Source organism: Melozone crissalis, unplaced genomic scaffold (genome assembly GCF_028551555.1).
Source record: "Melozone crissalis strain CALT ecotype California unplaced genomic scaffold, PUWL_Pcris_2 ptg000004l_1, whole genome shotgun sequence".
Lineage (NCBI taxonomy): Eukaryota > Metazoa > Chordata > Aves > Passeriformes > Passerellidae > Melozone > Melozone crissalis.
In genome coordinates, this window is record NW_026535782.1 from 39,085,202 (window position 1) to 39,102,906 (window position 17,705).

A 17,705-nucleotide genomic window follows, 5' to 3' on the forward strand; every position below is an offset into this window, starting at 1 on the left:
TGCTTGGGTTTGCTCCATGGAAGACCTGCTTTTCCTCCACTGGTTCTAGAGGCACCAGTGGTAGTTCCTTGGCTGACACAGGAGTCCAAGTAGGTTTTGTGTGAATATACATCCCCAGGATTTCTCTGAATTGCAGGAAGGCATGGCTGTCCAGCCCCCTGGGCCTCGCCCAAAGCAAGTCACAACGGGGACACATGGCCCCAGAAGGGGCTGTGGGTGATGTGTTCTTTACTGAGCAGAAGAGGGAGAATTCAAACCTTCTTCTTGGAGTGCTCAGCATGTTACTGTGTGCTCTTGATCATGGGTGTAGCAGAAAAACAGAGCTCCACAAACATTCTCCAGTGTCATGTACAAACTCTAAACACCCATGGGAGTTCTGCTGTTTGCTGCCACAAGGCAAATGCCACGGCCTCTGTATCAGGAGTTATACTTGTTATGGGTGTATCAGTTTGTACACGACATGAAGGGCTGACCAGCGCTGCTTCACACACCCAGGAGAGTTTCTTCCTCCCTGTCACAGTCACACTCACATGGGGTTACACAACCCCCTTTAGAGTCAGACTCTGCACCTTCAGTGCTGGAAAGCAATGGATGAGTTTCTGTCTCTGTAGGGAAGATGGTCCTGAGGGGCAAGCAGGTGGGATTTCCAGAATTGCTTTTTTCTTCTCCCAAAATGCCAGTGGAATGATCAGATTTACTACCCTTGTATAAACAATAATTTCTGTAATCTAATCATAACCCAAATAAACTCAGTTATATGCTCGTATTTCAATTATCCAATTTTATTTCTATCATGATGATACTAAAAAAAATATCATCTCAATCAGAATCATGTGCAAGGTGCAGTGTTTTGCTAAGAGTCCACCCTTTGCTTAGAGAGGTGAACAGGAGAGGCAGAGAGGGCAGGGGTAGGAGGCAGGAGTGACTGCTCAGAGTTTGGAGTGGAAGAACTGCCGATGAAAACCATGTCAGAAATCTGTCTTGTCCACTGGGCAGCAATATCCCTTCCATGAGCTCTAAAGTTTGCTGCTGACAGGGGGACTTCATAGCTTAAACGTTAGTCTGGGGTCCCCAGGAAATTTGTGTACCTCTGGTGAGAATTTTTGTATTCTTTCTTGGGAAAAAAATGCTTGTGTTGGTAGCAGCTTGATTTAAAATGTTTTTTTGAAGCTTTACATTGCGAACTGTTTTTCTCTCTAAGTCTTAATTTGTTTTTGATTGAATCAAGGATGACAGGAATTCAGGATGGGTGCACTAAAGCTTTGCTTGATATTGAAGAAATGTTCTTCACAAATTATTTATTTTTTAAAGGATCTGTGTTTTATATATATATATAGATAAATATAGTATATATAATAGATATATTCTATATAAATATATACGCATATATAAAATTTATATATATATACATATATACATATATACATATATATATATATTCCTTAAAATAATTTTATTTACTTTTGCATAATGAAGTGATAGGTGCTATTTTCAGATTCTTGTGTAAACTTTATGAAAAATGTTTTGGACACGTTTTTCTTTAATCTTATTCTTTCGACAGTGTCCCAGACCATCTAAAGTGCTTTGGGTTTGCTACTTCTTACCCAAAGAATTGTTTATTTCTAGTGGAACAGCTAAGAGGGCAGAGGAAAATAATAAGGGCTTTTAAAGAGGTCGGGTGCTGTTGCCAACAGAGAGAAACAAGAATGGCCACGAGATGGTAGCAGTCTGTCAGAAAAGGCCAGGAGAGGGATCTCAGCTTCTCTTCTTGATCCAGGGAGGCAAATGCACGCTGTGAGCCTTGTACCATACAGTGGAACATGGGCAGTGTGCGAGCATAGCTATTTTAGAACTATTTTTCTGAATTATTTCACTCTGAGGTGATGTCGTGTGAGGTAAACAATGAAGAGCAGCACCACAGGCTGCTGTGCCATGGCTCAAGCCAGGATGCCAAGTGCAAATCCATTTTAAATCTGCCAGTGCAAGCTGGCATTGGGATTGTGTCCTGCTGGGAGGCTTGGCTGGCTGGGTCAGCCCTCCTTTCTGGGCTGTGCTCATGGCACCCAGGCTGGCACAGCCCCAGCTGCAGGGTGCTGGCCTGCCACACCCCCCTTCTGCCCTGCTGGATCCCTTCAGAGGAGCACAAGGGGTTAAACTCATCCTGCTGGGCCTGGTGAGAGATCAGGGGTCATCCACCCTCCCCCGCTGACATAAACCTCATGTTAGCAGAAAAGGACAGTGGAAGCTCCATCATGTGCCCTGTCTGGTTTGACAGCAGTGCAGTCATATGCCCACATGTGATCAGATTAAACTTGTGCTGCAGAGTGATCTGGCAGTGTGCAAACCCCTACTCATGTGCACACACATGGGTTTGGGGGAAAAAAAGAGAAAGTTTGATTTCTGCTGCTTCTGCTGTAAGATAAAAGAGAAAGAGGAGCTTCTAACAGACTGCTGAGGCAGAGAACTGTGGGGATCATTTTGGTCTGGGTTGCAATTACCAGAAAAGATACAGATTTTTCTGTAAACCACTTCTCTGTGAATTCTAGCACAATTTCATCCTTGTTTTGATGCACAGAATTTATGGGAAGGTGTGTGAAGGCTGGCAGCACTTATCTATCTTGTATCTGTTCTGCAGCATGCTTGAGTGAGGTTATTGTGTGTCAGCAGGACTTAATACAAAGGCAACATTCAATTTACAACATTGCAAAGTTAATTTGACTCTGCAGTGAAGACCAGCCCTGCTCTTCTTGTTCATTTCTCTGTACAAATGCTAATTGTGCTGCAATTAGCTGCAGTTTCATTTAGGCATGGTGCTCAGATGTGATGCTCAAACACCTTCCAGCATGCACTTTAAATACTTCAAAGCCAGCAAAACGGTATCAGTGTTTGTATTGAACCAACTTTCATGACTATTTGCTTCCTGAGAGCTGTAACCAACACTCTGAGCAGCCTTTTCCTCCATGAAGTCCAAGTTTCGTGTAAGTTTTCTCCTCAGTGCTAATAATTTAAATACCTACTCATTACTCAGTAAGACTCTGTCCCTGGAGGCAAAGGAGGAGTCTAAATGTCACCTCATGTCCCAAAAATGAAGACTTGGTTTGCCTGAGGTGCCTTAACCCAGTGCAAACATGCACACATGCTTTAGATTTCTCCCAGTCTCCACAGGACTATTCTTAGCAGCACAGTGAAATGTGGTTGTGTTAAACGTGCTACAGAGAAGGTTCAAAATAAATCACGTCTCAAATTGACCTGATTCTCTGCTTTGCTGCTTTCTTTTGGCTATAATACAGCTCACAAAGGGAGAAAATGCTGTACTGAAAGTAACAGTTTAGTTTGTTTCTCTCTGATGCAACTGTTGACACATTTTTCTATTTCTGACTTAATTTCCACGCTTTCCTTTGATTGCACAATTCTCAAAGGTGCATCCTCCATTTTACAGAAAGCAAATGGTTTTAAGAATATATATATTCTTATAACCATTCTTATTCTTATAAATTCTAGATACTTCTGGCTAAATAAAAATAATGTACTCCCTGGATACTTACACAACTGGCTCACTTAAGGGATTTGGTAAATCTTTATGAATTTCTACAGGTATTTGAGAAGCTCCAAGTCAAGCAAGCTCCTTTAAATCCAGTTATTTCTGCTTTGTTCTTTTCTGTTTTTTACAGACATTTTGCTCTCTCAGGTCGTCTCACAGCATCACACATCCCCAGCAGCCAACACTGATTCTTGTGTCCATGCTTAGGGTACTTTTATTTGTTGTTGGTTTTTTTTTTTTTTTTTTTTTGTTGGGGTTTTTTTTTTGTTGGTTTGTTTTTTTTTTCCCCAGTTCCATCTTATTAAGCCTCCTGAGCTTTCTTTGATGATTTCATTTGCAACTGCAAAGAAACCCATGTGTATTCCAAGTCTTCTATGTGGATTAAAAATGTTTTAAAATACTTTATTTCAAAGACTGGACATAAGAGTTCTTGAAGATCCATGGAGCTGGGTACTTGACACACACCTGAACTCAAGCCTGGTACACAGAAAAAGTAAAAAATGTGTAAAATATTTTTCTGTTTTCTCTAACAAGTTGCTTTGAGCCTCTAGTAATGTTTAAATTCCTTCCTGTGTTTACTGAGATATCAAGGAGGTCTGTAAATATGCTTCTTTGCTATTTTCCTCCAAATGTTCTGGTTCTTGTATATAAAGAGAAGTTTCTTCACATACTTGGGGAATAATCAGAATATTTTTCTTTGTAACTTCCATCTGTTTTAAAGTCTTGGCTGAAGTTCTTGAGACCTGTGGAAACAACCTGAGATCACCTAAGAGGAAATCTGAAATATCATGGTACAAACCTGGCCTTGCAATGTCAGAAAGTTTGCAAGCAACATTATATCCCTTTCTCTGAGGCAATGCTGTTTTAACTCAAGTTCTTGCCCAAATCAAGTTACTGTGTTCCATCACAATCCCTTGAGAGAAATGGGCAATGCTGAGAAACTTTTGGAAATGGTTGGGGAAAAAAAGAGTCACAGCAAATGGGTGATGACCACACATGGATCTTCCTGCTCCTGCACGTGATCTCAAGAGGTCAGAAGGGTCTTTTAATTATATGGTTGAGCAGCACTTAGCACAGCAAAGCTTAGAACGCCGCTAAGGGTTTTGGATGTTATGGGAATGCCAGTAAATACTTCGCTATTTAACCAAAGGTTATTGTAGTGCTTTCAGAATTTGTTTTGTTCCCACAGGTTTTATTTTTATCCACATTCCTCAGCTATGTGTTGGCGTGACTATCGCTGCCATTGTCTTGCCAGGATTGGTCCTCACTGCATTCTAGTCTACTTCATTTTTGGATTCTGAGCATGGCACTGACCTCTAACCAAATGCAATGTCCCTGCCTGAGCTTGGCACCTTGGGGCTTTCCCTTGCTTGTGAAGAGTTAATCCTGTAGCTGAGGCTGGAGCAGAGCTCATGCCATGCTGAAGCAGGTGCTGTGCTTGGTTAGATGAATCCATCCTTCAGCTCCAGCAGTTTTATTGCCTTGATCTCCTTTGGCAGTCCTGCTATAGACACCTAAAGCCCGGAGAGGTGAAACCATCCCTGGGTACCTGCGCCATGCTGCCTGTGTAAGCAAGCATGGGAACATGGTGTGTGGAGGGGGCTCAACCCAATCCCCATCAGAGGGCTGGGGGCTCCAGGGGCTGTCCTCCCCACCCAGCAAAGCGAGTCCTCTCAATTTTTCCTGTTCTGTGAATCTGTCATAGCCACGTCCACAGAGCTGGCCACATCTAGGGCAGAACATGAGCTCCAGATATCAGTTTCTCTCCCTTTCTCCCTCTGCCACACCTTCCCTCCCTGCCCTGTCCTCCCCTTTGGCCAATCCCTGCTGCTGTTCCCAGTGCTGTCCTGGTGCCCAGAGCCATCAGGGGGGATTAGGGCTGGTGGCAGACCAGGGGCAGCAGGGCTGATGAATTTCAGTGTTGGTACAGAGTCTGAGTGTGTGACTTGCAGTAAAGACTGCCTCTGATTTAACACTCAGCCATCCAGGATGCCCTGGGATAACCAGGCTTGTGTCTTAGAAAGACCTCAATAAATTACAGGGCAGCCAGAAGTCCTCTTTAGCTCAGAGATTACACCCCAAAATTGTAGAATGCAGGCTGATGGTGAGCAGCAATATGACACCAGTGCTGGGAGGAACAGTGGCCAGCTTTCTAGAATGGCACAGGAATGAGGGGGAAGTGAGAAAGCTGATGGGGAAGATGCTTTAGGGTGTGAAAGTTTTGTTTCACAAAAGGGAAGGTGAGCAGACAGTCAGTATGTGCCCACTGATGGCAGCTCTGATCCTGTGGCACTGCATCAATAGCAGAAGCATTTGGAGACCAGCTGTCCTACTTGTGTTAAACACCATGAACTTGGATTAACATTCCCACAGCACAAGAGATGGAAGATGTTTTGTCATTTTCTCATTTACTTCTTTGTGGAAACATGCTGTCTAGAGCTGATGTGGTCTGTGTGAAATACTCCCCGTGCCTTCAGTGATTTTGGGGCTGGCACACGGGGGTCCTGTCTGCATTTCACAGCTCAGAGGTGCTGGGCTGGCTCCAGTCAGAGCAGTGCTGTGCTGAGACAGCAGCCTGAACCCAGAGAGCAGCGCAGCAGTTCCACTGGTGATCCATTTCCCTGCAGGAGAATCAGCTGAGCATGAGCAGGCTGCTGGGCTGAGGTGTCAGGCTGCTTCCCAAGGCAGAACTGTTCTCTGGGCAGTAACTCTGCAACCTTTGCAGCAGGCTCTGCACCACACAGAGCTATGATATAACAGACAACATGACAAAGACTAACACAGCTGAGCTTATTTTAGTCTCTCTCTTGCAAGAGAGCTGTACCCAGATTAGGAAAATATGGAGTAGATCTGGTGATGCTTAATAAGTCAAGAAGATCTGGGGCTGGCTGTGTAAATCAGCATAGTAGATCTATAATGCAAAAACACCAAAAAATTCAATAATGTTCCTACTTTTAAGATAAGAGCAAAGCCTCCTGGCTCACTGAAATGACAACAGCTCAAATAAAGTAGCACTGAAAAGGTAATGAAACCACTGCACTAGCTTTAAGCTATCTGGCATGGATGCTGCTGAGAAAATTGGTGCAGCAGCAAGAATTCTGCATGGACTGCAAAATGCTGCTGAGAAGCTATAAAAAAATTACCATAGCTTCACATTTCAGCTAGTTGAAACACTTACAATCCAGAAACTAGTATGTATGAAACAAGCTCCTGCTCTTCTTAGACTTTTGTAGACTGCCTCCAGGCTTGGATGATTTCCTCTATCTTTTCCCTAAACATTGAAAAATATTTTTTCTAATGGACTGACCATGAAATCAAAGCATAGTGACAAGCATCTTGCTTGCTTTGATTGTTTGTCCTGGATTCTTCAGAAATAGTTCATGAAGTCCCTGCAGACTGTAGACCACAGAATGAAAATAATTTAATAATTCTCTTTGCATGTGCCTTGCAGATTCCTGGGACACAGCCTGCTCTTCAGCAGAAAAATCAGGGTGATGCCTCACAAATGCTTTAATAGGTTGAGACTGAAGGTGTGGTTTTTAGGGAGTATGTATGGCAAAAAGAACCTGATAGACAACAAAAGGGCTAAGCAACATTTAGAGTATGATAATGAATGATGTTCTTAATTTCTTTTTGCATTCAAAAATTTTCTTTATGAGGTGAGAGGTAAGTGAGTTTGTGGAGTAGAAAAGGCTGGTTAGAATTCCTCTGCTGTGGCTAGGTTGGGGTTTTTAATGTTAAATTTGGGTTAGGAACAGTGTGTGGCTGTTACTTTCTTCTTCAGTTATATTTTTAACTTTTGGCAAAGTTCCATAGTCTTGAAGATGTTTATTTTTATAGATTTCAGAAAACAAAATAAATAAAAACAAGCCATTTGGATCTCTGTGCTTGTATAATTCAATGTCACGACTATGACTTTTTCTGGTCAAAACCAGGACCCAGCAGCTGTTTTCTTCTGCAGCTGTGGAGAACTCAAATAATACTTGATAGTGTTAAAGGTACAAAATATTTTAAAAAAACCCAACCATTGTCTTTGCTTCCAGTAAGAGAAAGTTATTTATGCCACAGCTGCCAAAAGATGAAACCCATGTTATAACACTGCATTTTTCCAAGCAAGCCCATCCCACCAGCTGGGGAGGGGCTTGCCATTGATTTTTCTACTCTAGGAAATACTTCAATGTGGGGAGAATTTATCCTGAGACACAAAGACACCATTGAGGATGGGCATCCTGGACCCCTCTGTGCTGCTCCTGGCCCCAGGTACTATGGGACTGTTCCCCTCCTGCATGACAGGGTGGCTGTGGGAGGCAGCTGGAATCCTTATGCTCATCCTAAGATTCCTCCTCCACCAGCTTTGGAAAAGCTTGTAAATGTTTCTATGGATGGGGAACTTCTGTGTGTTTCAGAAGGGTCTTCGTTTGGCACAGCCTCACTCAGAATGATTTTGCTTCAAGGCCTGTGAAGCTTGAGCTAGTAAGGCAGAGGTTTTAGGGCTCAGTTTTTGCAGAGACTCTTAAAGGATGCCACTGTCATTAAAGGAGCTTTCTGATATTTCTGGCTCTAAAAAGTCCAACAAAAATTTAAGTGGGAAAACATACCAAAGTCACCCTTATTTTCTGTATTTATAGCTCCAATACACCACAGACATTACTGACCATACAAGGCTGCATCCTCAATAAGGACAGTCTGTGCTGGCATCTCCTGAAGTCTGGCATGGCCAGGAGCTGAGTGCCCAGCACTGTGCAGAGGGGAAGGCAGGCACAGGAACCCCTGGAGGAGCAGCAGGCAGAGCCTGTACAAGCACACTGGCAGCCCCACCAGAGCAGGACATGTTTGGCAGCCACTGCCACCATGCTCCAAAGGGAGCTGAAAGGAGGCAGCTGAGTACAGGGCATGGGCTGGAGGATTGGGGAGGGTGCTCCCTCCCACACCTAGCACTGGAACAGGAGCTCCTGCCACAGTCTGTGCAGGCTGCTACTGACTGCAAATCCAAAACATGGCCTTGCTTCTGCAGCTGGACTTTGCTCTGAGGCAACAGGGGTGTCCTGGATATCCTCTTGTTAAGGAAACATTATTTACTATTAATATGTTAGTAGCATCTCTCTGTTTTGAATCCCTTGGGAATCTGCAGTACTCCCTGTGCTTCTGCTATATCAAGTGTGGACCCTACCTGCTGGGTTGATCACCCAGTTTCTGCCCTAGGTGTGTCCTGCCAGCTTTCCTGAGGCAATAATTCCCCACCTTTGCTTTGCTTTGAGTAACCCAAAAGATGCAATATGCTCAGTTAAGGTATTAGTGAGCATGAGGCAGTCTTCTCTGGTTTGCCATAGATGGCTAAAATGTTAAACCAACAGCTACCTCATCTTCTCTAAAATGTTCTTTCTTGCCAATTATTTAATGAAGGCTAAGAGCTTTATGTCTCTTTCCACAGTAAAGGCCTCATCCCCATTGCTTCAATTAGCCTGGATGGTTTTACTGCTGGGATCAGCTGCCATCACTCTGGAGAAGCAGGAGGTTGACACTTGGAGTGGTGATGCCTCAAAACTAAAATGTGGAAAGAGACCACTTGCTGGAAGAAAACACAGTTCCTTGAAACAGTGCACACAAGATCACATGAGCTTCTACCAAGGACCCAGAAAGCCAGTGTTGTGACCAGCTGCAGTAAATGCATGGTGACTTATGGAAATAAGATCGATTTTCAGCAGCTGTTGCTCTGATCCTGTGTGTAGAGAATAGCTGTGAAGTGTATTTTTTTAATCTTGAAACTACTGCTAGAACACAGTAATTGTAAAGATTATTTTATCTGCCCAACAGGAAATTTACTTAACCAACTTCCAATAGCTTCTACTTATCTTCACCATGTCCTATCTGAATTCTTTAAATGCTGCTCCTAAGTAACACTGACTTAAAAGAAAAAACATCCTCCCCCCGTATTTAAATACAGGTGGTGTCCTAACCTCTCTAGGTAAGAAATAAGATGGAGTTTTAATAGTTTTCAAGTAACAATATTCTAATTGGAACCCAGCAATTGCAGTTGACTACCACTGGCCAAAAAATGAATCACCACAACATCCTCTTCCTGCGAGTACCAAAATTAATAGGAATAGGTTACTTTTGTCAATATAGTACTCTTGTCTCTTCCAGGGGAAGCACTGAGGAAACTTGCAGATAGCATCAAGTAAAACAAGTTGGGGGTTTTTATGCATTCTGAGAGAAAAAGGCCACAGATCTATTAATTTCTTTTTTTTTAGGTGTGAGGGTTTATTGTGTGAACTCCTTAACTAAAGGTACCATAGATAGTAAAAGTGTCTATAGGCTCAGAAAGTGTCTCTACTGCATCATGAAGGAAAAATTTACCAAGTGCTATTGTACACAAAGACATCATCTTTGGCTCAGGATGTCCTTGAGTGCAAATCACTGGAAGCTATCAGATATGTTAGTGACATCCTGTGATATATGTAATTTGTATCTTGTCCTTTGCTACAGCTGGAGACAAAGTACTGGGTCTGAAGGACCTTTTTTCTGATTTGGTGGAGACTTTTGATTCTTGTGCTTTTCTGCACATTTCTTATTTAAATCAGACACACAGCATGCAGCAATGAAGACCTATTTTGCCTGTTCTATATCAATAGACTAGAAAATTTGCAGTGCCTGTGTCAGGCTCAGTGGCATTGGTTTAACATACATGCCAATCTCTGTTCTTCCAATACAGGTTATTGCATTCAAACCCAGTTCTTGCTCATGGAATCCCACCTGTGCATCAGTGGGTAAGCATGGGTATTAGCCTGTCAAACACAGCTGGCATCATCCTAGTGACACCCTGGACAGTTCTGACTTGAAAGCTTCTCCAGTGGTTCTGCACAAGAGCTCTAAAATGCTTGGGCCACAGATGTTACCCTCAGCATATCTATCTCCCTTCCTGTCACACACTCTTGGTTTGAAGATCTACAGGGCACAGATCATGTGGAAAATTGTTTCTGAGTTTCATTATTGCCTCTGTGAGAAATTAGCAATGGGGTTCTTATCTGAAATTGCCAAACCAGCCACCAGATATGATTTTACTTTTCTGCTGCATATAAGAAATACTCATCTCCTATCAGAAACAGTTCCCATGAAGACAATTCTGGGTCTGACCAAATGGCCTTTTGACCATCTCTTTAGTAAACTAAAGAGGGTTTAAGGACCTTTGATGAAAAATAATAAAACTGCTTTTGTTACTGAGTACTGTTCAGCAGCTGAGCTGCAGCAATGAGTTGCTCTTGTGCTCTGAGCTTGCTGCTTGCAGAGATATGTGCAAGCCCAAGCCAGTGTGAACTGTATGTTATTGGACAATTGGAGCAGCCAAAGAGGTCACCTTCTCTAACCCAGTCAGTGAGCAGCAACCCCCTTGACTTGGATTTGTGTCCAAGCTTTGGACTCATTTATCCTCTCTGTGTACATTCAGTGCCTTGTCACAAAGCTCAAGGGACTGAAGTGCCTATGATACAGATTTTTAAGTAAAGTCAAAGTGAAGACATGGGAAGGGCAGAGAATGGATTTTGCACTGTTATGTAGCTCCCAGCCACAATTACAGTTTGAAAGCAAGCCAGAGGATTTGTACTATTGGGAATACTTGGGACATTTATTTGAGGTTCAGAGAGAAATTCCAGGTGGCTCCCACAGTATGATTTTTCTCAGACCTTTGAAAGATGTGATTTAAAATTTCCTCTGTAACTAAATAATTAAAACTAGCAACAAACAACTTCCTCCTGTTTGCAATTTAGTTAATATTAAATTTGTCTCTATCATTTTTGTCTGAAGGAACTTGGGAATCCAGTTCATTTAGAGTGATCAAGAAATAATGTTCTTCTGAATGTAGGCACCCAAAGGCTCCAAGCTCCTCATGTTCTATCACTGTATCAGCCCTGGGCTGGGACATGAGGGTAAGGAAATATTTCTTCCTGAAGAGTTTATCAACAGCATCTTGTCATTAGGGCAGCTAATTATTCTGGTTAAATGCTGCTGGAAGTTCTGGAATTCTTATGAGTGCAAATTTTATACACATACAAAAGCTGCTGTAAGAGAATATAAAATCATAAAGTCTTTTCAATCAGACAGTTCACAGGTTTGCAGCAGGTTGGAGGATTTTTTGGAGGTTGACCTGATCCTAAGCTTATGGAAGTCAGTGCAAAAACTCCAAAGAGAATCCTGGCTTTAATTCAAGGAATTAAGCTGTATGCCTTAATGCCATAGGATATTATTGCACTAAAGAGCTTATTAAGATTAAAATGGGATTAGGCATTACTATGAATGAATGCAAAAAGTTTACATGGCTGGGATAAAGCTTCAAAGCTTTATTCCACATTTCAGGGAAATGGTTCTAGACTGAAGCAAAGAAAAATATATTGCATATCATAGCATCACACACAATGCAGTGCATGTTATGCCTTCCAAAGTGAGAAACCTGGCACTGATGGTAGGATATGGAACAAAAATCTTACTGTATTTTCCAAAAGAAGTAGTTCTCACTGAAGAATGAAATGAAAATGTCTTGTGTGCTTCCATGTTCTCTGTTTTGAGCTTGAGATTTTTGCTGGTTTTTTCATATTTATTTTTCAGCAGCTGAGAACCCAGCATCTCACTTTGTCTTGCTATCAGAAGCTCACAGATGGCTGCTAAACAGAGCTTCCTATGTATGTAGCTTTGATATTGTAACGGCTGAGCAAGAGTTTCATATGAAAAGCAAACTTTCTATACATCACTAGAGTACAGCTTGAGAGACAGCAGCAGTGGAGCTGGCCTGGTGTGACTCCTGCAGGAACTACGCCTGTTCTGTACCAGATGTTCTCTGCAGGGGATTCTTGGGTGCTTTCTACAACACAGTCACACATGTACTGACTATCAGAGCCTTTCCAGTTCCCATGGGGACCATGTTTTCCCAAGGAAGGTATTTGTCAGGATTTCTTGATAACAGCTAGTTAATAATTTGATGTTATTTTCAGACAGTTCTTCCTTGTTTCATCCTTGCTAATATTTATCCTCTTTTGTTATCTATGCCCCACAGCTACCTCCAGGTGGGAATCATAATTCCACCTGACTCTTTCAGGGGGCTGTGCATGCTGGAGCAATTTCCCTGATTCCTGTGGAATCCTAACTCCTCCTTTCTTCATTTTTGTTTACTCTTCATCCCCCTTCTACATAAGTTCAAAATACAGAACAGTTTATCAGCTTTTGCCCTCAAAATCCTGGAACTGAATGGAGCTTTGTGGATGGGGATGCAATGGTGTTAAGATCCTCTCAGATTTATCACAATATAGCTTCTTGTGGTACTCTTTCTGTACAGGCAGCTTTAGTTCAAAATTGCCTCCTTTGCTGACCATATTTCATTCCAATGTAATTGTTGACTTGCTTTCTCTCTGCTCTTGTCTGAGACTGGTGCTTACCAGATCATCTAGCTTCAGATTTGTGTTTGAAAGGATTTTCCCCAGTGCCTCCATCGGTGTGTTCCTCATCCCAGCTGTCTGTAGGTGACCTGGCTAGGAACTGACATTTTCAAGACTGCCTGAGCTGCATCTTTGCAGTGCCCCCTTATTAGTGAAGTTCAGCATCCTCAGGCTGGAGTAATGCCCTTGCTTGGAGACCAGGGTTATAACTAATTCACTAGTTCACAGTAGTGTACTTACAAAGTGCCTAGCATGGAAAGACCCTGGTCCCAGGGAACATTGCTGGTAAAACTGCAGTTGCTAAAGCCAGATCTAATACAACTTATTGTTTTCCACATGGTTGTCCTTCTGTTATTTTGCTTCCCTTACTGTCAGACCTGCAGCCAGTTCCCTGGTGCAGACAGATGCAAGATTGCTATGCCCATGCCAGCAGCTGTCTGCGTGATACAGATTTGAGCTGGCTTGAATCCAGATAGCTCTTGTGAGATGAGCAAATGCATTTGCCTTCTCCCTGTGCCTAGAGAAACCAATGTGGTGTTTTGATCAAGCAATAGGTCACTGGTGGGGCAGAAACCTCTGTAGGGCTGAGGAATTGGCCTTGCCTTCCATCTGCCTATAGCCTGTGTGCCCCTCTACAGCCCCTGTAAACCTGCCTAGGTCATGCTTCCAGTCCCTGTAAACCTGCCTAGGTCATGCTTCCAGTCCCTGCAAACCTGCCTAGGTCATGCTTCCAAGAGATGTGTTCCAGCAGCCCTCAGTGGTGGGTGGGGGTTTTAATGATCCTAGCATTTCTATCTGTTGCTCCTTTTGGTGTCCTGTCCAGAGGTGAGGGGAAGTAAAACACAGGTTTATCAAGTTCTCCTAATAGCACAAGACAAAGATTTTCCACTGATGTTACTCCTGCTCCCCTACTCTGTCACCCATGATCACAGGGTCACTGTGGTGGTAGTCTGGAGCTCCCACACTTTGGTGTCTTCTTCTCCAAGCTCTCTTCCTTCCTGGGTGGTTGTGCAGGCACAGCCTCCCAGAGAGAGCAAGGTCTCTTGTAAGGGACTGAGTTCAGCTTGCTCAGTGCTTTATAAATTATTTTTGTCTTGTGTGGATGCTCTTCTTCAGCATTATAACAGGCTCAGAACTCCTGCAAGTGCTCCTTGGCCAGCTGCTACACCCTCCCTGTGTGGCACAGAGCGAGGGCAAAGCAGCTTTCTGGGGCTTCACCACAGTCCTTATCTGTGTTCTCCATGTTTTTGAAGGTATCCTTCCTTCCTTCCTGTGGACTTTTCCTGTGCTGACCACTCTCCTGACCAAGGTCTCAGGGTACCAAAAGCATTCTTCATTCCCACTGTCCCCCTGTCTAAAGTCCTACCCTTCACAGGGTAGTGTAGTTCATCTATTTCTGTCACATCCCTGGTCTGCTCTGACATCTGGGCAGCCTGTTGTTTGTGGAGGATGTGCTGCTGATTGCTATGCTCAGCCACTTCATTTACAGCCTCAGGAATGTGAGAGGCCCTCAGAAAAACGCCAGAGGCAAGAATGTGTTTGAAAATTCCTGAAGGCTTTGATAGAGAAGGTATTCTTTTCACCCAGCAGGAGCAGCAACACAAAAATTCTCACCATAGTTATGCTAAACTTCAAGAAGAGGAACAACATAAAATGTCAGAGCACATGCTAAAGGTAAGTTGAAAGTGACAGAATTCAATCCAATCGTTATTTCCCCCCTGCACAGAGGCTTCAGCCACCCCACTCCCTCCAGGTGGGTCACAGTTGGTGTGGAAAAGGCTCAGAGCCATAAATGCTCCCTGCCTTGGGCTGTCAGGACAAACTTTGGAGGTGCAGGTGCCTAACATTAGGGTACTGAGCTGATCCCAGCTCCAACAGCCCTGGCAGCCCTATGGGGATTGGGAATAAGGCCTCAAAGTTAAGCAGTCTGGTATGAGGAAATTCCAGAGCAGAGCACATTTATAAGCATGTGATACGATCTTTTATTTTAATTGCATAATCTTATGTTCTGTCTTTTTTTTTTTGTTTTGTTTTCAAATCTGTCTAGATTTGCATCACAGTGGTGTGGTGATGCTGAAACAGACTGCTGGCTGGGATAACCTGCCCACGCTATGGAGCATTACATAAATGCTCTCAAACATAGACTTCTTGTTCCTCAGATCTCCAAGCTGAGGCCCTGGATCTTACTGTCTGAGTGAGATCTGACTCAGAGAAAATAAGACTCACTAATGAGTACTTACAGCAGCAACCACAACTAATGACAGCTGCATTTTAAACTTCAAGATAAAATGTTAAGTACTCTGAAAAATCAAGTATTGAAGAGTGGAGTGAAGAATGGATGTTGGGTACTCTTAATTTACCTAACTAACTCTCAAAATCCCATTTATGAAATAGAAAAGTCCCCCACAAAACACAGACTGATATTACCAGGGTACATTTTTTAGCCTACACCTTATTGATCAATACCATAGGAAAATGTGACAGTGGCTTGATACTGAGTGAGATGCTGATTTGAAAACTGCTGGAGGATGGTAATTTTGCACTAGTGCTCTTCAGGTCTCCTGAAGTATCCAACTTACTCTGAGGGTTTGTGGGGGGGGCGGTTTTTTTTTTTTTTTTTTTTTTTTTTTTTTTTTTTTTTTATTTTAAACTGAGATTCCTGAGGTGATTTAGACTGGAAGGAGGGGGTGTGACGAGGGGAAAGGGAAGCAAGACAAGTGCTTCTCACTTTCCCTAACGTTCATTCTTCTTTTCTTGCAGAGATATGGGTTTAATTAACTTTTTCACTAGTCAGAAACTGGGGTCAGTGAGGATGGGACTCACAATTTGGTTATGGCATTAAGTAGACATAAATACATGAGAAGATGTTTTTCTGGCTTTCAAAATGTGGTTGGGAAGGGTTTTGTAAAAAGCTCTCACAAAGGGAGTTCTGCACAACTCATATTTGTATCTCACAGGACAGAGAACATTCAAAAGACAAAAGACCTTCAATTGGACACCCAGTAACGAGTTGCAAGGAAAAAACTCCAAAGATGGCATGAAAGAAAACACTTCCAAGGCTGAGATTTGACAGCATAACACAAGAAGGCAGTTGCACTTGACCAACTTGAAGCCCCTATGGACACCTAGAAAGTCCAGCAACAGAAAGAAGCAAGAGGGGATGAGTGTTTGCAGCTCTGTCTGGCAGCCATGGCACTGAGAAGGAACTAAGTAGCATTCACATCTCAGCAATTCTTTGCTATAGGGTAGAAAACATGCTGACATTCATTGGCACTGAGTCCTAGAAGATGTAGCTGGCCAAAAGATTTCAGCCTGAAGGAAACCATGTGCAACACTTTTGGGAGAATATACCAGTCATCACTCAGGAAAAAACTGCTTCTCAGATGATATCACAGTCAGTCTTTATTGCCTATTGTTTGGAGATAAATAGCTGTTTTTCTCTAATGAGACATGATAAGTGACTTTCAGGGCTTTCCCCAGGAAAGGAAAGGATTTCAGAAAGAAAAGCTGTCATCTGCCTTTCCCTGGCTATATTTTGTAAGCAAGTCAGACTACATTCTTAAGATTTTTAAAACATTTTTTATTAATTTTTATTCCTTTTGACATGTTTTTATAGTAAAATAACAGAGAATAATGTATTACAATGCATATAGAGTGAAGTCCTTCCACAAGCTGCTTTAACACATTTGCTTTCTTGCACCATAGCCATCTCTCACTGAAAAATGGAAGTTTCAGGAATTATGGCTCATTAGAAAAAACTCAGAACCTCAGAAAAAGCAGCCATGAGTGTGTTTTAAGACTCTTCTTCTAAACCTCAAAATTCCTTACAAGTAAAGGAATGAATGTGATTCCTATTAATGAATAGAAATTATTTTTAAAATAACTAACAAACTGTGTTGGCTCAAAACACCCGTCTTCTGATACAGCTCATCAGCTAGGTATGAGAACTGGGTTGTGTGTGCATTCCTGCTGGACTCCTCTGGGAAGGAGAATGGGGAAGTTCTCTGATGGGAACTGGGGCTGTGGCAATCAGGTGGGGAACTACACCAGGACCTGATTTGCTAAAACCTCAATCCCTGGACTAAGGAGAATTTTGCTTTTACCCCAGTTTTTTCTGACAAGGTATCTCACTGTCTGTGGACTGTTTTCCCAAGGTCTGGGATGAAAAGGGAGCAAAATGATGAATTAGAATTTCCTTCTCTTGTTTTTGTCGAGTTTAAAAGGGGGAAAACTCAACTAAAATAGAGGCAGCCAGCTTGAAAGATTTAAAACTGGATCTAATGGGTCTTTTCCCAGAGAGAAGAGGACAGACTGAGAAGGTGGAAAAAGGATCATATGTAACAGGATGGCCTAATGGGAGGGAGAGCATGAGAGTATTGCCATACAAGCATTCACATTTAAATGCAGAAGGAGAGAGCTAGTACAGGAGCTTGAAAAAAAAGAAATCAGTTCCCTATAGTAAAAGCTAAATAAAAGGTCATTTATATAAAGCACACTTAGGGAAAGAAGAAAAGCATTAAAAGGTGAGAAAGGCAGGAGAAGCTGGAAGCAGGTGGAAAGGACAGAGTGCCTCTGGCCAAGGAAATAGCTGCGGCTGCAATTAGCTAAGTGGTACAGGGCTCTGCGCTGCGATGCTGCTGCGGCTCTGAACGCTCCACGCTCGCTGCTGCGTTTAATGGCAGCAGGGCTGGATAATAAAGGCTGTACTCTGGTCTGCCAACAGGAATTCATTCCCTTTAGCT

The 17,705-nt window shown here is 42.7% G+C and overlaps 1 protein-coding gene across 1 annotated transcript in view; it reads left to right on the top strand.

Moving 5' to 3' along the window:
- The first annotated feature begins 539 nt into the window (after positions 1 to 539).
- ARHGDIB (Rho GDP dissociation inhibitor beta) overlaps positions 540 to 17,705 on the top strand; it is a 44,834-nt gene continuing 27,668 nt past the window's right edge. The window contains exon 1 of the mRNA XM_054272668.1: positions 540 to 629. Coding sequence (XP_054128643.1) covers positions 617 to 629 — 13 coding nt within the window. The 5' untranslated portion in view covers positions 540 to 616. The remainder of the gene's footprint in view (positions 630 to 17,705) is intronic.